Source organism: Esox lucius, chromosome 1 (genome assembly GCF_011004845.1).
Source record: "Esox lucius isolate fEsoLuc1 chromosome 1, fEsoLuc1.pri, whole genome shotgun sequence".
In the NCBI taxonomy this organism is placed as follows: domain Eukaryota; kingdom Metazoa; phylum Chordata; class Actinopteri; order Esociformes; family Esocidae; genus Esox; species Esox lucius.
The window spans coordinates 10,484,966-10,507,941 of record NC_047569.1 but is presented as its reverse complement, the minus strand read 5'-3'; the positions used below and the strand labels follow the sequence as shown (position 1 = coordinate 10,507,941).

At 41.9% G+C, this 22,976-nt stretch overlaps 1 protein-coding gene across 8 annotated transcripts in view; it reads left to right on the top strand.

Annotated features, from left to right (window-relative positions):
- Positions 1 to 22,976, top strand: part of LOC105022399 (cGMP-dependent 3',5'-cyclic phosphodiesterase) — a 190,995-nt gene that overhangs the window by 89,567 nt on the left and 78,452 nt on the right. For 5 of the 8 annotated variants that reach the window (XM_020048785.3, XM_020048769.3, XM_020048782.3 and 2 more), the window contains exon 3: positions 1,782 to 1,840. The exons of the other annotated variants lie outside the window; for them this stretch is intronic. In XM_020048785.3, the coding sequence (XP_019904344.3) occupies positions 1,784 to 1,840 (57 nt within the window). In that variant the 5' untranslated portion in view covers positions 1,782 to 1,783. The remainder of the gene's footprint in view (positions 1 to 1,781; positions 1,841 to 22,976) is intronic. 8 annotated transcript variants of the gene reach the window in all.

Sequence of the window (22,976 nt, the reverse complement as noted above, 5' to 3'; positions counted from 1 at the left end):
GGGAGAAAGAGAGCCGGAAAGACATAGTGTGTGAGATTGAATGAGAGAGTGCGAGAGACTTAAAAAAAATCAGAGAGAGTGAGTGATAACAGTGTATTTAATTTTGTTGATGTGCCCTCTGCACAAAACAACGGGGTGTGTGTGTGTGAGTGTTACTCATCCCAAATGTGTCTTTTCTTCATTTTCAATCTATATTCATTATTTTTCTATCTATAGATCTTCTGTCTGGTTTGTTCTATCCTTTTTATCACTTGATAATCTAACTGTCAATCACTGGAGGATCAGATTACCAGTCATTGAAGGATCTGACTATCAATCATTGGTGGCTGGACATGTATGTGTCTGTTTATCTGTAGCTGTGTTTAGAAAGGCCGCCTCAATTCTGATTTATTTTCCCCTCTAATTTGTCTTTTTGACCAATCAGATCAGCTCTGAAAAAAATAGATCTAAAAAGATCTGATTTCATTTGTCAAAAGACTAATTAGCGACAGGAAAAAAATCTAAATTGGAATGCTCAGTGTAGTCTGCGTGTGTAAATGTCTGCCTACTGTGTGTGTGTGTGTGTGTGTGGGTGTGTGAGAGTGTGTGTGTGTGTGTGTGTGTATGAACATGGCAGGCAGGTATGACACCTCTGTGAATGGACTAATACCGACAACACTGCTGAGACTATGCATGCAGATAGGGCTCCTTTGTTGTTGTTGTGTGTGTGTGTGTGTGTGTGTGTGCACGTAAGAGAGAGTGAGAGATGTGGCGAAGGGATTTAATGTCGTTTGGCAGCAAGATGAAAAGATGTTTGATTGGCTGCCATGTTCTCCACCGATCCAATTACAACCCCCAACCACCCAGATACACACACAGACACACACACGTGCGTGGAAACACACAGACACACACTCACAGACTCGTGCGTGGAAACACACACACGCACACAATTGGAAACAGAAACACAAAGTGACACCCAGTCATACACAAATGCACATTGACCCACACAACTGCACACGCACATAACATATGTCACTGTAAAGACAGAAGATTTCCAGGTTTAGCTTCTGGTGATAGTGTCTTAATAATGTCTCTGTCGCTCTCTCTCTCGCTGTTCGAGTGTGTGTGTGTGCTGACAGGGTCTGACAAGAGGTGTCACTTGGGTCGCCTGCCTTGTGATTAACATCAGGAAAAATGGTGCACTCACATAATTAACTGTGTGTGTGTCTGTGTGTGTGCGTGTGTGTGTGTGGGAGGGGGGGGGGTAAGGAGAAGGTAATATTTTCTCCTCTCTCTTCCCCTCTTTCAACCTCCTCTCTACTGGTGTGTGCGTGCGTGCGTGCGTGCATGCGTGCGTGTGTGACCTGGTGAGACCGCTAAATGCAGCAGGTTAATCTCTTGTCAGCTCAAACAGGGCAGATGTGCTGATTTATGTCAGGGAGAAAATACGAGGAAAACAGAGCGAGAGCAAAAGCACTGACAGTTCAGTATAAATAGTCAAAATTGTGTGCGTGTAATCACGGCGTTTCTTAGTGTGTACGTGTGTGTGTGTGTGTGTGTGTTTCTCATGACTAGAGGCAGTGTCTTGCCGGCAAGCCTGGCCTTTTCGTTCTCTCTGTAGTGACTCGTCCCATGTCATCCTCCTCATCCTCACTCGTCTGTCACTGCCGGCACCATCTGGATGTCCTTGTCGTTCGACATCTCGCTGTTCTTGTCGTCTGACAGAGCGCGCCTCCATCGTGCGTATCCTGTCGTTTAACGGTGCGCGCTTCCCTCATGCGTTTCTTGTCGTTTAACAGTGATGATGCGTGCGGTTTGCCGGGCGGAGGGCAGCGCTAGGCAGCAGCTTGGGGAGGAGGTAGGTACGCGCGAGTGTGCACGCACACACGCGCACGCACACACACACACACACGCACGCACCCACAAACCAGTGCTGCATAGACGATAAAAAGCTTGAATCCTTAGTGGTATTGTTTTGTTTCAATATTCCACCCTCTTTCTCTCCCCGTTTCTCTCCTTCCCTCCATCCCTCTCTTTTTTTTTCCTTTCACTGTCTTCTCCCCTCTTTCCCCCTCTCTACTTTTCAATTTGAACCAGTCACCGTAGATTTACCACATAATATGGTTCAACCAAGCCCCCCAAGCCATACTTTTCCCTCGTCAGCGCATTTTGCGAACAATTTGACAAAATAATTTCATGTTCCCATGAAAAATTTCATAATCGCCACGGCAAAATCCAGCGATTCCCTGCAAATATAAAGAAACATCCTATGGAATCCTAGAGGGACTGCTTACTGGTAATTTGATGAGCTTTTCTTTTCCAGGATATTGATGCAATGCAGAGCATTTAAAACACAAGGTGTTGAATGGCTTCTGAAGGTTTCCATTTTAACTCTCACATTTCAGAGTTGATTTTTCCTAAAAAAAAAGATGGATCATCTCTACAATAAATATCCATGAATTATAATACACATACTAACAAACATTTCCTGTAGCTCCAGGATTATCCAACTGTAGAATACTGTCGCAAATTAAGGTCCAACAGCTCTTACTTAGTGTATAACAAAATAAATGTAGGGTATTCAGTCTTTGTCATTTCAGATGGCTCAATCTCTTTGTTAGAGCTCTGTAGATAAAAGATAACTGAGGTAAAGACTGCGTGTCAGTGTGTGTCAGAGATCTCATTCACACAGAGTTGATTGTTTGGCTCCACTGGGCTGGTTCTGTTTGGTGACGGAAACATGATGTACCTCAGAACTGTCTCTATCAGTTTCAATCAGCTGAAGTCTGTCTCCATTTTCACCTGAGAGCCATTGTTTCCCTCCATTTCACCCTGTCAACCCAACACTGGGAGAAAAAAACACACATGTTTTGCATTATATATGTGCTGAGATGGCTCTGAAATGAGCAGGACAGATCATTCAGAGGAGCAGTGTGTGTGTGTGTGTGTGTGTGCGGGTGTGTGTTTGTGTGTGTGTTATCCCTCTCTTATCACCATTTCAGATTACTTCTGAGTCTGTGTCTGGAACAGCTGGGCTACAATAAACCTCTTTAACTTGTGTGTGTATCTGCATGTGTGTATGCAGTATATGACTGCGTGTGTGTGTGTACATGTATATAAAGTATATATGTGTGTGTGTGCAGCACAGTGTGTCCCAGAAACGTTGGCCTTAATATAATGACACAGAGGACTGGAATTCTGCTGCTTCTGGGAGAGGGAGGGACAGAGGGGGAGAGGGAGGGGCAGAGGGGGAGAGGGAGGGGCAGAGGGGGAGAGGGAGGGGCAGAGGGTGGGGGTATAGACAGCAGGGGGCAGAGGAACAGAGAGAGAGACAGAGACAGAGAGAGAATAGATTTTTTGTTTGTCTTTAATAAGACATTATTGTCACAAGAACCCTCCCCCACCCCCAACAAACGCACATATTACCTGAACACATAGCCATATCTCACAGTATTCAAAGCCGTGTCACTGTACACTAGAACCTCAGCACAAACACATCACTGTATGCAAACCCCCATTACTGAACACAATCACATTTTTAGATACCAACATATAAATCTGTACAACACAACTGTGAACACACTCCAGCACAAATTTACAGTCGGACATCAAGAACCCCCAACCAACCACAGAGACAGCCCTCCCCAATTCCCCAAACCTCCTGAAACAATCCAACTGATTTAATCATTTTGTACAACTGTAGTTCAACCCTAACGCCGATACCATTTCCATTAATAATAACACAAGGTCTGTTGCCTCAGACCCACTGACCTGGTTAATCCTAATTAACCAACCTGGCAGTTTCCCTTCTCCTGACACCTGGGGCACCATGACAAACATTTACGGACAAAAAAACCAACCCCAGCTTCACACATAAGTCGTCCAATAAGGACATTAACTGCGTCAACTTGGCGCATGCAGAAACAAATTGTTGGACAGTCTCTGTTGTGCAAAAAGGCCAGTTGTCCCAAACCAACCAAATGTTTGAAGCCAGGGCCCCGTGAATAATCCTTTGCTGGAGGCACCGGAAGTTTGTACAGCTCCCTCCACCTGTACCTGGCCACACGGTCAGACCCCAGGAGCCTTCGCCATTGGTCACCTCTAACATCTGCTAACTCCTTAAGATGCCTGACTTTTCCACTGAGGATGTATAACGCCTCACTCCCCGCCTTCGCCAGGTCCCCCAGGCGCGGAATGTTTAAAGACGTCTACCATTCTGACCCTCCTGCCCCCCCAAAGCCTCTGCTATCATTTGCAGGTTTGTAGGTTGTGAAAAATAACCCCACCCTAATACTTAATTTTAACCTTAAGTAATATAGCCCAAAACCTAACTGAGGGTAAATGCGTATCTTGTTGTCCTTCACTTCACATAAGAGACATTTGCTTTCAGTAGAATTGTGTGAGGCAGAGAGAGAGAGAGGGAAAGGAAAGCAAAAGACCAGTAGAGCAGGGAGAAAGGAAAGGATCCCAGAGCCGAAATTGTCAATTTCAGCAGTCTGCACCTGTCTTTATTCCTCCCCTTTTCATTCTCTCCCCTATTTTCTATAATCTCTTGTGTTTTTTTGTCCGTCCTACCTCCCCCTACCTCCCCCTCTCTCCCCCTACCTCCTCCTCTCTCCTCCTCTCTCCTCCTCTCTCCACCTCTCTCCTCCTCTCTCACTCCTTTCATAAAAAAGCAACATCAAAACAGTTACTACAAAACGACTCTGGCACAGAATGACCCATTTACACAAAACTTGGTGTGTCGCATCACAGAACAGAGGCCACTCAACAACAAAAAAATTCTGCTTAGTATCTAAAACAAAATAGTCAGTAAACAGTCACATGGGAATGGACGGCGCAGAAATGCATCTAAATCAAAGATATTCATATTTTTACAGTTTGGTACACATATTGCAAACACTGTCACAACTGAACATATGTCAGACATTCATATAAAACTCACAGTAGTGCTATAACATCTGATTAATTTGGCACACATGGCACGATTTGGATTCAACTTTGGTGAAGAATGTGACTTAGTGTAGAGAGCCTTGACAAAATAAAACTGATTGGCCCAGGGGGGGAGCATCATTTGTTCGTAAAGACATGATTACCATTGTCTTGTTCTATAGACAGACTACACATAGAACTGTTACTATGCTATAAATGTAGAAATAGCATGTTATATACTGTTGCTTTATTATTAACCAGGTTATTTACAGGTTAACCAGGTTATTAACAGGGATGTTTCTTTGTCTGCCTCCCAATACAATGAATATAATAATAATGTATTGCATTTGAAAAGTGCTTTTCTTTGTAGAAGAATAATCTATTGTCTTTGTAGAAGATATATTTTTTGTTTAAAATCAATTTTCACACTGTCCTAGAATTTGGACAGTGTGAAACCCTATCGGACTAAATGGGAATGGGAGAAAAATTATATATTTTGTTTTGATTCGGATGGAACTATATAGGAAGAAGCCTAGAATTTGATCAGAACCAGAAAATTGCATCATTTGTGTTTGGCTTAAAACATTTTCGGGGTTTGGTTACTACTGTCCATGTGTTGTTGGCTAAACTCTAGTGTACTTTTAAAGAAAAGGATCTTTGATGTGGTGTTTCTCCCACCAGCACATCAATGGTAAAACCGCCACTGCGGAAAGGATAAGGAGCTGTTTCCTTCAATTGATGTAGAAAGAGTTAGACAATGGATTTGTAGAACAAGAGGACGCTTATCGACGGACTGGGCTGCCCTGGGAACACACTCGGTTACAGAAATCAGCAGCATTCTCCACTGAAGTGATAACTTGGGTGTAGTTTTACAACCAAAATAACATCAGAATTGGCCTTTCATATGACATATCTGTGATTCACTTGTCACATGACTAGGGTTTCAAATGTATGGTTACTGGGAGATGTATTGTTGTATTGTCTTCTGCGGCTTCCAGGGCTTCAAGGCCACAGTCAATAGGAACCAGATCATCGTTTTCCCAATGCTGGAGCTCCAATTATTATAATATCGCACATCTGTGTCCAAGCCAAGACAAAGTGCATTCATCCAGGGTCATATTACATTATTTTGAATGATGTAATGTGTGTGAGTCCAGACTTTTTGACTTTTGGAGTGAGGTAATATATGATTATAAAAGGTCCGGTGTGAACACAACTGTAATGTTGCACAGGTTCAGCATTGGAATTGAAGCAACAACAGCTTTGACCCTCTGGCCTGAGGATGATGAGGGAAACTGACATTATCCTTGCGAATCTCTGTGGCCTACTATTGGATTCAGGCTCCAATTATCAGGCTCGCTGGGCCTTAAGAACCCTAACTGAAGCTTTAGTGAGAATACATGATGTGTAAGCAACTGTTTAACATAAAGTAGTCGTGTTCTTCAGTGAAAAACTACGTTGAACTTTGACCTTGACCTTTCCAACCCAATCACTAACCCCCCACCCACGTAAAAACATTTCTTTCTTTTTTTTTTTACAGCATAACTGACAAATCTCCATGTTGCATCATTCAATATCCTCCGTTGACTCAGGATCAACCATCACTAGACTACAGTAGGCCGGATGTTTGGAGGATCTTTGCACACCTTTATTCTTTAATGTGACCTCAGTGGGGATCTCTCCTGATATCTCCAATTCCCTTTTTTACGCTATTTTAGTAAGTTTACACTGTGCAAGTCCCTTTGCAAGCAAAAGGAAAAACGACATGTATATTGCATCGCAAACTCTTTCAAATCAATTCAATGCACCGAAGCAACATTTTCATTAAGGGTATGAGGTGGTTAAATTGAAACACAACTCAGATGGTCTGAGACAAACTGCAACCCTAGCTAGTGTTAAGTTTAGGTGGTTAAGGTTTCAGGTTTGGGATAGGGTTTAGTATAAAAGTGATTGACTAAGGTTTATGAAACCTTCCTGAACCACAGAATTGACAGCAAATTATTTTTTGCAGGTTTTTACAACAAACCCCTTTGGCTGACTTCTTTTTTTCATACAATCACATTATCCGTGTTATCAGTGATCTTTGGTCTTTTCTGTCATAGAAATAACATTTGCGTGTCAAAAGAGAAAAGTATCTAAGCTGCTTAAACATTGTGAATTAATGTACTGATAAAAGAAGGCTTGTATAGCTACAGCATGTAAAATGAGGTAGCCTACCTTCTGCCTTACTTAAATCAGATTCATATGAATGATTCCACACAAAGAAGGTCACCTTTAGAGGCTTACAGCTACAGTGTGTTATTGTGTGCATGTATGTGTGTGTGTGTTTGTCTGTGTGTTCTTCTGTGTCTGCCCTGATAAATGGACAGTGTTATTCAGTGTCGCTGACTTTTATTTACAGTGTTTTGCTGTGGTAAGCTCTCTGCCGAAAGATCTGTGTGTGTGTGTATGTGTGTGTGAATGTGTGTTTATGCGTTCTAGGGACACTGCTGTGTGATCTTCTCAGGGGTGCTGATTGGGTGCTAGCATAAGCATAATGATTTGACTGTTCATTGGATATGATGAATTTGGTATGATTCATTGGTTCAGTTTAGTGTGTGTGTGTGTGTGGGTGTGTGTGTGCAGCTTGTTTGTGTGCTTGTATGCTGTGCATCATTCAGAGTTAAATCCTGTCTATTTAAAATTGGGTGGTTATTTAGGGCAACTCTACACATCCTGGCTCTTTTACTCCTGTCCCATAGGGCAGAAACAGTTCTAGTTTTTGTTTCTACCTGGTAGTTAATTAAAGTCTTTATGGTTTCCCCAGGTCTGAATCAAACTCCTAATACTGTATGGATTAAATTTACGCATTAACTTCAGTTGTGAAGTTTGGGGAAGACTGGGGAAGATTATTAAAAACAGGGGGCTTCATTCACCAACCGTTCTTAAGAAGAAATTCCTTCTTAAAACCCACTTATGTTTCCACTGAAATTCTGACATTCACCAATGTTTTCTTGTTTGGGATTTGTGCTTCTGTGAGTACAGAATCTATGCACACTCAAGAGCACACTTACATTTGGGTGCTGACATGTATGTGCCAAATTATTAGTTATTGCTATTGTTTTCTTCAATTCTTTAATTTTAGAATATATAGAATTGAAAATGCTATAATATTTCATAATGCATAATATTTTTTAATAAGACTTTATTCTTCTGTGTTTGGGAATAGTTATTTTGGCCTCTGATTTTAGATTGAACTTTTTTTTTACTTCCTCAGTTTTGTGCCATTCTCTGGATTCAGCGTTCACTGAAAAAGTAATAGCATCTAATGCATCTTTTATTTTTATTTTTTTATCTACTACTGACGTTGCTGAATTTGACAACTTGTTTGCTGTTCACTTCCTGCAGCATTATCCCCACTTTTGGAGCGGTACCTTACTTTTGGAGTCTGGTGCTCCACTGTCTTTAGATTTTGGTTTGGGCATTCTTGACCTCTCAACTTTTCTGTGTGTGATTTCTGTGTGCACACAGCCTTGCAGTCTCATTCCCTTTTATGGGGATTGGCAGGACATTTACCTATGCTAATTAGAAACAACTGGCACGTGCTCTCAGTTTACGAGGGTAATGGGATTCGTCATTACATGAACAAAGGTGCAAACAATTCTGCGGTTTAAGAACACATCATAAATCTGACATAGACTTTTCTTAGGAACTTTCTCAAGAACAAATTGAAGAAAAAACGTAGAAAGTTATCAGTGAATGAGTCCCAGTATTCTCCACTACCCCTAGAGGCTGGACAAATGTCTGATTTTGACTGGGAACCGTCGACTGAGAGCTGATGACATCGGCCAGTTTACATGAGAATAATACACACACACACACATTACCATTTAACCACAGAGCCTAGTGAGTCAGTCAGGTTTGTGTGTGCGTGGGTGCGTAGTATTCTCTCTTATCCTGTGCTTCATGTGTATCCTTTGTGTCAAGATATTTTCGTATTCCACTGGGGAGAAGCACTCGCTCAATACCGCTACTGTACGCTCTAAGAGACATAGACTAACTCTGAGCACTCGGAGTGTGTGTGTGTGTGTATATATGTGTGTGCGTCTATGTAAGTGTTTGTTGCAGTGTTAAAGTAGCGTCCTTCAATGGTTGAATGCATTTGTCATTAATCCATTTTCATACCAATAATAAAGATTGACCTCCCACCATCAGCATGCTTGATAAATAATGCATGCAGGTACACTTCTCGTCCCACGTACTCACAAAAAAATTTCCCTGTTTGAGAGCTCTGCTGTATGGTGGACTTGGAAAGTGATCTCACTGTTCATGTTTGTATTCAACGTTTGTCAGGGGGACATAAACATGTGTTGGTCAAGTGAAAGTTAACATCTGTACATAAGTGAAGTGGAGGAATGTTTGGGTATTATGGTTTAGGGTTAAGTTTAGGGTTAAAGTTAGGTATTAATGATTACTGTAAGGTTTGTGCATTGTGAATGGGTTAAAACAAAAACAATTGGGAGTGGCAGTATACTGTGTATTCAGTTTGGAAGTGGCAGCACATGAACTCCTGAACTTGCTCCTACATTATCACTCACACATACTTGTTGGGCTCCTTTTATTATAGGAGGTTCTGAACTTTAAATGTGCCATTTGTTAGATTTCAAATTTTAAAATGCAGAAAATTATTATATAAGGGTTTTAGGGAAAGATGTTATTTGGAATGCAGTGCTTCACAAATAGTTTATTGTCAACATTCTTACGGTTATACAGTAGAGTCAACGTCTTCCTTATGATTTTCTCTAGTTTATTTTTGTGCAGGCTTTTTGAATTGCCAATCTCAAAGAAACTGGGATGACGTTTTACACACAACTCAAATATAGGCATCGTTTTAAGAGATTGTGGAACCCAAGGGCAGGTAAGGACCTGATATTTGAGCTGTTGGCTATATTTCTCCTCCAGATAAGCCTTCCATAAGTTGCAAGATAGCTACAGTACCTAGTACTAAGCTTCCCATTCATAACTGGGAATACATAAGTATACAAAAAGCGATTGTTCACTCGGTTATAGGTGGGCAGGATAGGCTATAAAATCGGAAGTCTGAACCACACTTTTAAGGTTAACTAAAATGCCAAGCTAGTTAGCTGTTAACTTGTTAGCTCCTAGGCTAAAAATAGGCAGCTCTGTCTGTCCTGCGCCGCTACTCCCTATGAAAAAAAGTGTTTGGTTGTACCACAGACTGAATAGGCTGTGAAGACAATAATTCCAAACAATGTAGTTAGATCCTTGTTGTATAATTAGCTGCTTAGACTTACTAGACTAGTTAATCCCCTCGTAGAAGGTACAGGGAAGAACTTACCAATTTCTCCCTTAAAAACCTTTATATTTGTTTGTCACCCCATAAAATGTATTACCTCGAAGGTCAGCAGGGGTGAATATAAGCCAGTATCATATGACAGATCAATTAAGGCTATAGGTTTCCTGGTCCTAATTCACAATAGGATTCTTTCATTCAATCAAGTTGTAGGTCCATAGTGCTGTGTTTAAAATCTGGAATTTTGAGACAAACGTGTGGGTAGAGAACAGGATGAACATTTGAAGGGATAGTTTGAAGCATATTAGTCAGTTATTAAGATAATACATGATACACCTTTGACATTTATGCCTAGACCCAGAGCTACTAAAGTAATAGGAATTTTAGGTTATGTAATCTATGACATTATTAGATTATATTGTAGTTTTATTATTATATCAAAATATATTTTGATGTGCATGCCAAATGGTAGGGTAGGATCCACACATACCGGTAAGTGTTTTACCCCGGTTGTAATATTTTGAAACAAAAACAGAACATAATTGATATTTTTGGTGAAATTAGCATATGTTATCTCAGTGAACTAGTGAGACAAGAAGCTGAATTTAATGGAGCAGGTCACATATACTAACTATAAAACGTGTCTATCCATGGATTCAAACTTACAATGTCTCTTGTCAAAGTTGATGGCTTAACTGCCCTCACATCCTTTGGAGGTAAAGTTACCAACTTTACCACCCATTCACTATCGCCATCAAGAACACATTTGCAAACTGTAATGCTCCTAGTTTTCTTTCCCCACACGGACAAATGTCTGTTATGCACGTTGTTCATCTGTGATATTTCTTTGAGTTGACAGTGTGTCTTGTTTGTACGTTTGTGTTTGTGTGTGGAGAGCTCTATCTCATGGTTCTTTAGAGGTCAGGCCCTCCCGTGTGTTGTGTTTAACTCTAAAAGCATTTCCTGAACACACACACACACCTCTACTCTGTTTTAAGAACCTCTGCATATTTGTGCACTTTTAGCTGGAATAAACAAACCTTTTACCTCAACCGATACACAGTGAATTTGAGCCAAAATGTATATCTATAAAATGGACTGCTACAATACAGACATAATGATGGTCTACTTATTCAGTAGAGTTTTCCTCTACTGAAGAATTTCATATATTCATGTATTTTGATATCTTCACTGTTATTCTACAAAGTGGAAAATAGCACAGATAAAGAAATACATTTGAATGAGTAGGTGTGTCCAAACGTTTGACTGGTACTGTATAATCAATCCTACTTGGGTTAGGCATCACTAAGATATGGCAGTGCCATGCCAGTAAAGACTATCACACACACACTCACACAAACAGTTGCACATGTGCAAACAAAAGCCTTTGCCTTGGGCTAGCACACTGTCTGCCTAGTAAAACTGTCGTTACAATGGTAAGATCGGTAAGTAAACCGACAGACTACCTTTGGCTGTTTGTCTGGCTTTTGTCCCCACCCGCACACAGAAGTACACACGTCCATAAACAAGATGAAACATTAGAGCCTATTGCTTTGTAGAATCAAATTATTGTTTATGCAACCCTTCAGGATTGTATTCCAGTTTCATATTACGCCATTAGATTACATTTGTATATCACTATTCTATCCCAAACTGATTTCCCCTGAAGCACATTAAGTTATCATTGTCATGTCAAACCTCATTGCCCCTGTGAAGAGGTTAAGTCAGTGTGCTACACACACACGCACACACTAGAGAGGTCTAGCCTGCATCTTAAACAGGTGCCTGAACCCCATCATATTAAATCGGATCATAATAGATCGTATCTATTCCAAACCCATCTGCGCTCCCTTGGTTCTGACCGGATGTGTTTCATTAATGCCTGTTCCTGGCACGTTAATGTTCTGTCTACACTGACAACATCTGTGGTTGTGTGTGTTTGACGGTTATTAAATCGCCTGTCTCCTCCGCTACTCCTCAGGAAATGAACCTCACAGTTTCTATCCATCATGGCAGCTTTCCAATCCTTCGTGTCCCAGCTCTTCTCTGTCCCTCCTCACACTTTTCAGCTCAATGCCTTTTCTCCTTCTACCTCACCTGTGACTTTCCTTGTACCTAACATTTTTCCTCTTTTTCATTTATCGCCACCTTCCTCATCTCCTTTCCAGTATTCTCTCCTCCAGTCTCTTGCTTTTTAGCTACATTAATCCCTCTACACAAATCCCTCTTAGCACTTTTCAAAATAAATCCTCTGTGCTCTTATCTCTCTGGAGAACAGATTGATTGTCTTATCTGCAGAATCAATTCTCACATACTCCTCTTACGTTCCATCTCTCTAGATTTTTTTCTCACTTGTTAATCTCTGTTTTATCCATCTGTCTTTCTTTGATGCCCCTATCACTTTCTTTCTCTCTCTTTCTGATTGAACTTTGTGTGTGTGTGTGAGCATGCACTTACACACAAGCGTTAGTTGTATTGCATATTGTGTTTGTGGATAACTGGTGGAGGTTTCCAGTGAGATGTAAAGCATATCCTGTCTGTAAAGACCATGACAACTTACAGAGCCATCATCTGTAAGCACGCACACACACAGAAACACACACACAGAAGCACACACACTCATAGAAACACACACACACACACACAGAAACACACTCGGAGAAACACACTCATCCTCAGCCACTAATCCCAACCCTAATTGTAACCGTAACCCTATTTGTTACTTTCACCTAAAACTTAAGCCAAAAGTAGCCTTTTCCTCATGGGACAAGTAATATGTCCCCACAAGGTCACATTTTCATTGTTTTATCCTTTTTGGTTCACGATAGCAGAACTTGTACATGTACATACACACAATGATACACAGTGACACACAAAGACAATCAATGTCAAACAGAACACACACACACATGCACACAGAGGCACAGGAAACACAAACACACTGTTTCCCTAAATTATGTCTCTAAACAATACCAGGAACCAAATTGTTTTTCTCGTGGCTCTTCCATACCTCTCTCAATCGCTGTTTATCTCTATTTTTCTCTTTCACCTTTCTCTTTTGCTCGTTCTGTCTTTCACCTGCCTATTTCAATGTTTATGTCTGTCTATCAGCAAGGTGCATAGATGTGCATGATGTACATCCTTCTGTGTGTGTGTACCTGTTTTCATACCTTTTTCTTTTTCTGTTCAGAAATTCACCAACATCTCCATTACTTACAGGAAAACATGAAACATGGGGAAATGTCAGGACTGGCTTACTGTTTACAGTTAAAGTTAATGTAAATGTTAGTATCAGTATTAGGATTTAAGGTTAAGCTTAGGTTTAGATATAAAAGTTATTACAGTCTTTTACAATTACTAACAAGCATTTAAAGATAATTTTTCAAGAATCTTAACGCAGCAACACACCTGAAAAAACTACTCAAGTAAGAGTAAAAAAATGTCAAAAAAGTACTTGTTACATATTTTGTTCAAGACATTATAATGCCATAGTAACTACAAAGAAAAATGATTTAAGAAAGTACAAACTCAAACTGCATGTTTAATGTTTGAATAGGCATTTGTTTTCCAGAGCCCATGGCAATGCAGAATAGAAAAACAAAATAAATTACAAAAGTAAATAATACTGTATTTCTATTATTAATATGTGTTGCAAATAAGATTCTTGCAAATTAAGTCCATCATACATGCTACAGGTAAAAAAAAAAAAGTAAATATATATATATATATATATATCTGTATATATACAGTCACCTAAAGGATTATTAGGAACACCATACTAATACTGTGTTTGACCCCCTTTCGCCTTCAGAACTGCCTTAATTCTATGTGGCATTGATTCAACAAGGTGCTGAAAGCATTCTTTAGAAATGTTGGCCCATATTTATAGGATAGCATCTTGCAGTTGATGGAGATTTGTGGGATGCACATCCAGCTCCCCTTACACCACATCCCAAAGATGCTCTATTGGGTTGAGATCTGGTGACTGTGGGGGGCATTTCAGTACAGTGAACTCATTGTCATGTTCAAGAAACCAATTGGAAATGATACGAGCTTTGTGACATGGTGCATTATCCTGCTGGAAGTAGCCATCAGAGGATGGGTACATGGTGGTCATAAAGGGATGGACATGGTCAGAAACAATGCTCAGGTAGGCCTTGGCATTTAACGATGCCCAATTGGCACTAAGGGGCCTAAAGTGTGCCAAGAAAACATCCCCCACACCATTACACCACCACCACCAGCCTGCACAGTGGTAACAAGGCATGATGGATCCATGTTCTCATTCTGTTTACGCCAAATTCTGACTCTACCATCTGAATGTCTCAACAGAAATTGAGACTCATCATACCAGGCAACATTCTTCCAATTTTGGTGAGCTGGTGCAAATTGTAGCCTCTTTTTCCTATTTGTAGTGGAGATGAGTGGTACCCGGTGGGGTCTTCTGCTGTTGTAGCCCATCCGCCTCAAGGTTGTGCGTGTTGTGGCTTCACAAATGCTTTGCTGCATACCTCGGTTGTAACGAGTGGTTATTTCAGTCAAAGTTGCTCTTCTATCAGCTTGAATCAGTCGGCCCATTCTCCTCTGACCTCTAGCATCAACAAGGCATTTTCGCCCACAGGACTGCCGCATACTGGATGTTTTTCCCTTTTCACACCATTCTTTGTAAACCCTAGAAATGGTTGTTCGTGAAAATCCCAGTAACTGAGCAGATTGTGAAATACTCAGACTGGCCCGTCTGGCACCAACAACCATGCCACGCTCAAAATTGCTTAAATCACCTTTTTTTTTCCCATTCTGACATTCATTTTGGAGTTCAGGAGATTGTCTTGACCAGGACCACACCCCTAAATGCATTGAAGCTACTACCATGTGATTGGTTGATTAGATAATTGCATTAATGAGAAATTGAATAGGTGTTCCTAATAACCCTTTAGGTGAGTGTATATATACATATATATATATATATATATATATTCATCTTGTTTAGTAATGTTTGTACCACTGATACACATATACTAACAAGTTGTTGTGTTATTATATATTGTAGGTTAGCTAGAATATTACATTATCATTAGGATATATTACATGTCTTTATACTGTACTTGCGCTTGTTCAATGACAAAAAAGTAGAATCTAAAAAAAAAGATAGCTATAATATTAAGATTTAGGTGGCTAAGTAGTGTGAGCCGATTCGCTACCCTTACCTCTATGGGCTTGCGGAGCTATGATGATGAGTTTTTGAAAGCATAGGTGGTTGCATCTTTGGGAATATACAGACAACATTTCATGATGACTGTGCTTGCCTATAATTACATTTCGTGCAAATGTGGCCAGGGATTGGAATGTCCTCCAATTGGTAACTTTCCATGTCGGTGTCTGTCATTTAATGAGCTACGTCTGAAAAAAAATATGACGAGAAAAAGGCATTGTAGTCGCTGAATATTTGCTTGTTTCTTTTAAGAAAATGCTAATTTATACATTTACGCTGTCTTTTCGATCAGCTAGCTAACGGTATTCAGTGCCATGGAGAGGCTAGTTAACGTTAGCTAAGTTAAGTAATTACAGTACCAGTAGAGAGGGACAATTGTCATATATCATATGGCTATAGTCTCCATACAACCTCCTGCTGTTCATCTTCACGTAACTTTTTATTCAGGGACTACTGAGGAAGTTACAGCCCTCATAGAGTGGAGGGGTGCGCAATATGCAAGTACACATGCATCTCAATCCAGATAGGCACGTTCTCTGTCCTCACGATCTTGCAAAACCGTTCTCGCAAGGACGCTTGGCAAGAACGTCCTTCTCAAGGACACAAGTATGTTCTTAGCGTACTTGGAATTGATAAACATCCTGTGTTTTCTCTCTCTGCTCCTCGGAGTTGTTCACTGTCCACATAGAACTAAATCAACCCAAAGAGTCCCGTTGTGCTAATGTGTTTGGAGTTATGAAAATGTGACTACAGACTGGACCAAAGGATGTTAGTGATTGTGAAATAGTATAAGGTTAAGTACAAATTAGGTTAAGGGAGTTAGAATAAGGGTTTTTTCAGTAAACAAAACTAAATGGTGGTCCTAGTCATGAAAACAGATGTGTGTCTGAGTGTGTGTGTATTCATAGCATTGCTTTTTTTATGTTTGTCTCAAATTGTTACTCTTGCATCATGAGATTCTACACCAGTTTAAAGGCAGTGTCAAAGATCACACACTCATGGGCACAACGGTAGCTTAACAGTGTGTCAACATGCAACAGGCGTGCCACACGCCACAGACATACAGGAAGTGGGAGCTGGTCCAACAGTGAAAAGCCGTCCCTCCCTGAGGGAGCCGGGGTTGCAGTAAAAGCCTTCCTCTCAGCAAGCTCATAAACCTGTGTGACTTCATGACGGAAAGGTCACAACATAGAAAGGTCACCATAGAGAGAAGAGTGACAGCTGTGGATGGGGAGGGTGGGGTAAGAAAACAGTCCGGTCTCAGCAGATGAATGTAAATATTGGACTTTAGTCCAGGTGGGTAAAACATCCATATATTACTTGAAAACTCTCCATTAAGAGCAATGGTGAGCACGGTTTCATTTAAAGTAAAGGCCCACTGAAAATACCACTTTTAAATGTTGACTTGTCTTGTATGTGTATTTCTAGCCAAAGCTTTGTCGGTGGGGTTTGATATGTTCAGGATTTTGATGTATCAGGAGTTTGAACTAACCAATTTGCGTTTGACGAACTGACCAATACCATTTTTATGCCTCTGTGTGCAGTTTGAAGAAAGTTGGGGTGTAGCATCATTAGCGTATTGCAATTGGTTGTCAATGAGTAAGTCATAGCCAGCTCTTCTCACATACAAATGGTCTCCATAAGTTATCTCTTTCACTTTACAAATAGACATTTGTTGACACCAATATATGTTGGCTTTCTCCAATGTACATTTATCCTTCATGTGGACTCACTTTGATTGCTGACGCAGGGAGAATTGTGGAGGTAGAAAAGGGAACAGGAGGGAGTTAGAAGGGAGAAAGATGGAGGGAGGACGCAACTACAGAAGGGAAGTCATATTAATAGGAAAGAAGGATAAGCCAGGAAGGAAGATGGATGCAGGATTGGAACCGCCGAAGAGGAACCAGAGGAAGTTAGAGAGAGATTGAGAGGAGCTGAGAAAGGAAGGGTGAAATATGGAGGGAATAAGAGAGATGGAGATAGGTAGGTTTGGGCGACTTCTGCTCCGGGGCTGAGCTGTCACCTTGGGCCCCAGTGGCTGGGTTAGTGTGTCATTCTACTATACCCCCAACCCTCCATCACTCCCTTCTCTCCTCCGCTCCATCCGCTCCATCCATCCATCTGAACGTCTACCTCTCTGGTTCCAATTCGCAGTCATCCCCCTTCCCTCCCTCCCTCCCTCCCTCCCTGATCCCTCCATCCCTGTCTCTCAGCCGGTAGGGACGTGAAGCATAGGCCTGGTCTTGTATGACTCAGTGCTCCGAACTCTTAAGTGGACATGCCATGTTATCGAGTCCCTTCCCACAGTGCGTCAGAGACTGTGTGTGTGTGTTTGCGTGTCTGTGTATGGAATGGTGTGCTCGCTCGTGTGTGACATAGGTAGAATACGTGGCGGAGGTTAGGGAGTTTGCGTTCGGTCGGTTCGTCTGTGCCCCACTCCACAGTCCCCCAAACACGGTGAACACATTCTCTCACGTCCAAGCCCCGCCCGGGAGCAGTGCCCCTCCTCACCCTGCCGTCTGCCCCTCTATCACATCCATCACTTTGCCCACAGCTAATGAGGAGAGAGGGAGAGAAGGGGAGGGTTGGGATGTTTCCAGGCATGTAGGTGTGTTATACGGTACGCGGCTTGTGTGCTTGTATGCGTGTGTGTGTGTGTGTGTGTGTGAGTGCATGCATGTGTAAGAATGAGGGAGTGCGTGCACGCGTATGTTCAGTCTGTTCCCTGTCCAGCCCTCGCAGTGGGGGTGTCTGTTATTATTAGCACCTCAGTCACCATGGAAACAGTTTCAGTTATACTAATCAGCATCATAAGGAGCGTACCAACATGTTGAGCTGGCGGAGAAAGAGAGAGAAAGTGCCAGGAGAATAATTGCTAGAGAGAGACAGAGAGAGGAAGATGAAGGATGTACACTGAAAGAGTGAGAGGGTAACATGTGTCGCACAGTGTAACATTAGGAACACGTTGCTGGGTAAAAGAGCGACACGAGAGAGACAGAATGGGTGGAGAGGCAAGAAGATCGGCACTCTCAACTAAAAATAAAACCCATATCACAAGTCCCGGTGCGTCTTGCATCTCTCCGCGTATTTGCGACGGTTCTGACCTCACACTGCCCCCAAGCAATAACTTAATAACGCTACAGAGCACTCTAGGCCTGACTTTTTAACCTGCTACAGCTATCATTAATGCTACTAGCTAGTATCTGCAGTAATAGCTAATACCATTAGTTGAAGTGGGGCAAAGGTCACTTCTTTCAATTGGCCAAGCTCCTCCGAAAACAACTTGTGTTGTTCAAAAATGTATCTCACACTGTGTCACATCACCACCAAGGTTCCGGTGTATGGCCCGTGGTTTAGGAAAGGGGATGCACTATCCTGTGTAGAACTGACTTTTCTCTAATCTTCTAAAGCTATCATTTATTTGCAATCTCTTATAGAATAAGATTTCTGACATTTGACTGTTGTTTCCCATGCTATAACAAAACAAATACATAAAAAAAGTTGCTTGAAAAAGAAAATACATCTTATTTGTATTGTTACAGGAGCACAGCAAAGACGCAGGACAGGGAGGGAGCGTGTAGGCCTGGGGCTATTTTATTAAAGGAAACACAAAACAAGGGGGATAACAAACACCAAAACACATAAACACAGTGGAAACTCAGAAAGGAACAGCACACAAATATCTAAGGGGGGTGTGAGGTTGGCGTCCGCGTTAGCAGTCTGTAGGAGAGAAAACACCGGAAACCCCCTTCCGTCTGTGCCCCGCCCCATTACTGTTGAAAAGAGGCGGGTGTGGGCTGGCCCTCCTTGCTGCCTCTTGAATGTTCTGGAAGGCAGCTGTGCCTGCCTCTCGTGTGCTCTCCCGGTCTCTAAAGTCCCGGTAAAAACAATATGTCCTTTAAACAGTTATGACTCGTTGCGTGTTTGATTTCTTTATTTTATTTTATCTTTCTTATTACCCAAAATCTGTGTGCCTCAGTTGTGCGTGATCAGCATGTGCAGAAAGGTGGCCACGCGTAGCCAGATAAGTGAAACTAGTGACCGAAGCACTTGAGTAATTATCTCGGGTTTTAGCTGATAAAAAGTATGCCTACGTTAATATAAGCCTGAATGTGGTTTAGTAATCTACTAATGATGCATATTTCTCAAAACAATAATAGACTATATCTGATATTTTATTTTCAGATTTCTGATAGGACTTGTTTAGGGGAGTAGGCTACTATTTGTTTTTACAAATAGCTGTATAATGGCGCTGATTTCAGTATAAAACATTTTATGGAATTTATCACAATATTTGTGGAATATACATTTTTGGGGGAATTTATCACAATATTTTCATTAGGGAAGGTGTGTTGACAAGCACTCAGCTCAGGGATGACCAGTCCATTAGATGCCGACACCTAACTGGGTACAGGTAGGTCATGCGATTCTGCTTGTACTGGATCTTAGAAAAGTGACGTCATTGGTTAACATTGTCTGACATTGCCGTTAAGCTAAGAATGCAGGTTCAAATCCCAGTGTATTTACGAATATTGTGTTTTGAAAATGAATCACTGTTGACCCTAATAACTGCAGATTCTGTTCTTGTAGGTAAAACATATTTTTGTGCCCGTGTTCACGTTTGCCCATGTGCGTGTGGATCCCAGGCATTTACGTGATCTTTTTACATTGTTGATGGTTGTAGGTCAAAACATTAGACAACTCAAAATCTATGTAACTTGATGTAAATAACTTTTCCAGAATTACCATTTATTTTGCCTTTCTAAATCATGTCCAATTGAATTTGCCAGAGATGAAATCTCAAGGACAATGAAAAGACACAAGATTCATTTGAGCTCAGTTTGGAGTGTAACACAAATGGTTGCTCTATGGCTTATCATTTTCATATAAACTGGCACAAATTTCCAAACATGAAAATATAATAAAATATCCATAAATGCCCAGGTATGTAAACTCTAAAGGTGATTGATCCGGCAATAGGTTTTGTTCAATTGGCTATACTCTTATTTGTCTTATAATGTATCCTAATATGAAGGTAATCCAAAAGGAATCAAAAGTAATCGGATTATGTTACTGAGTTTGAGCAATCCAAAAGTTACATTGCTGATTACTATTTTTGACAGGTAACATGTAATTGTAATGGATTACATTTTAAAGTTTTTTCACCCCCACCCACTGGCGGTGAAGGAGCCCTTGCTATGCCCTTTTGAGGGCTATGTAGAACGCTCATGGTGCCCAATTTCCAGGTGCACGCTCCAGTGAAATGGTTCTGTTGAGGGCACTAGAGTTGAGGGCAGAGCGTAGGCCGTGTCCCCACTGGCTCTGTATCTGGTGCCTGGAACCAGTGCTTGGTCTTCAGCTAAGACAGTATTGCTCCGAAACGCATTGCACGCAGCCCATTGGAAACAGCGGCAAGTTGTTGGTAACCAGGGGTTACAGCCGACCCTCCCTGGTCTGTCCACCTTGCATGCATATTGTCAGCAACTCTGACACTGAAAACAGCGCCGATTTGTTAGAGTCGCTGGTAACCAATTCTCCTCAGTCTGTTTTTTCGGCGTGCTTCCCATTGACTATACCGCCGGGTTACTAGAGCCGTCAATTACCAATGGGTATTAATGACGCTCTTCTTCCTGTCTGCCCACGGCCTCTGCAGTCTCTGGCGTTGGCATTAAAGCGGCAACAATAATGCCTAATTATCTTATCGCCGACGTTGAGCCTTCATCTTACTGTCCCATTCAGGAAAAGCCCCCCCTTGGGCTGTGCCATCACATACGGTGTACGGCACATGTTTTGTTCTGGCTCAAGCACCACTGCTGAATGTGCCCCCGGGGTTAGAGGTGGAGGGATTGTATTCCTCTTGCTTCCTTGTGCCAAAAAAAATGGGGGGAGTGAGGCCGATTTTGGATTTACGCGTCCTCAACAGCAGTATAGCCAAACAGACCTTCCGAATGCTCACCACGATGTGTTTGTTGACATGCGTTCAACCGAACGATTTCTGCACAAGCGTGGATCTAATGGATGCATTATTTCATGTGCCGATAGCCCAGCACCACAGAAACTTCATTCGCTTGACCTTCCAAACAACTGCGAACAAGTTCATAAGAATCCTTTTCGGGTGTTCTCTGGCTTCACCCACATTCTCCAAGTGTTTGGGAGCGGCCTTAGAGTCTCAACGTCCAAAAAGTAGTCTGAGTGCTGGCTTTCCTTGGTGACCTACTGGTTCTGGCAAGCTCAGCAGAATTGACTTGACACTGCAACTCTGGTTAGCACCTGTCATGCCTGGGTTTGGGGTAAACGCATGGGATGGGCACGCTATCTGGGTCTCCAGTTGGACGCTGTCTCCATGGTGGCGTGCATGTGCGCTTTTTTTTTAGAGGCATTGGGGCAGGTGTCTTGGCCGACATATTCCCCCTTTATCCAATACTATCTCGTGGACATCCTCTGATTCTCTTGCCCAGTCTGTTCTTGGTGTTGCCAAGGGGATGGGTTGAGAGATGAGACAAGGGATGTATATGGTACTAATATGGAGATTATGTGTGGAAACGGTCTAAAGGGGCGTTCACACATGGCTGCCCACTCGTCTGTTGATAGGCGTGGCGTCGCTGTGGACAGGATTGATGCCATGGGATTCTGTGCTTTTTCAATGGGATACGGCCGTGCTTGGTGTAAGCCGGACTTGACCTTATTGCCTATGGGTATGTCTGGGTCTGTAAAGGACTACATCTTGGCAGCACATAGCTCCGCCCTAAACCACTAGGAGCAGAGCTTCCTCTATGGGGCAGAGCTCCCAGAAATAGAGCAGTAGTTACTGGAGCTATGTAACTCCATTTCTATGAGTGGACCGGTGTCCCAAAAGGCTTTTAGGCCCTGAGCAGATCCCCGGAGTCACCTGGAGTATATCAGAGGATGAATGGTGGGATGGATGTCCTAATATGTACATTGCTGCATTCTCATTGGCTGACGCTGAGTGCGTACATTCAAATTCTCAGGCTGGCTGCCCCTAGTGCAGCAAGGGTAAACCACTAGGGGCGTAGTTTCACACATAGAACAGGAGTTACACAACTCAGGCAACTATCGCTCTTTCTGGGATTCAAACTATTTGGGCATGGGGCTTTTCCAATGGCCGTTGAGAAAAGTTATACACAAATTCGATTGGATTGACCTTTGTTGTCCATAATTCATGAAATTTCACTAACTGGCCTGGTGAAATGGTAGCTGGCTCCAAACTGAAACCTACTCACTACGACCAGTCTGATATCCGTGTAGCTTTAAATGTAAGATTGCAGGATGCAGGCGGATGTGCAAGGCTAGCGATTCACAACAAACTGAAACATTGTTAGACAAATTACTTTTGTCAAAACTGTTCATTCAGAAGTCAACGATAGTTAGCACTTAGCCACCATAAACATTTTGACTGGGTCTGTTAAACAGCATTTTACATTACAAAATAGTAAATATTACCACTAGCTACAGCCATTGCTATTTCTGTAGCTACTAAGAAACAGCTATTTGCTAATACCGCTAGTGACTGCTGTAGCACATGTTAATATTTGTTGG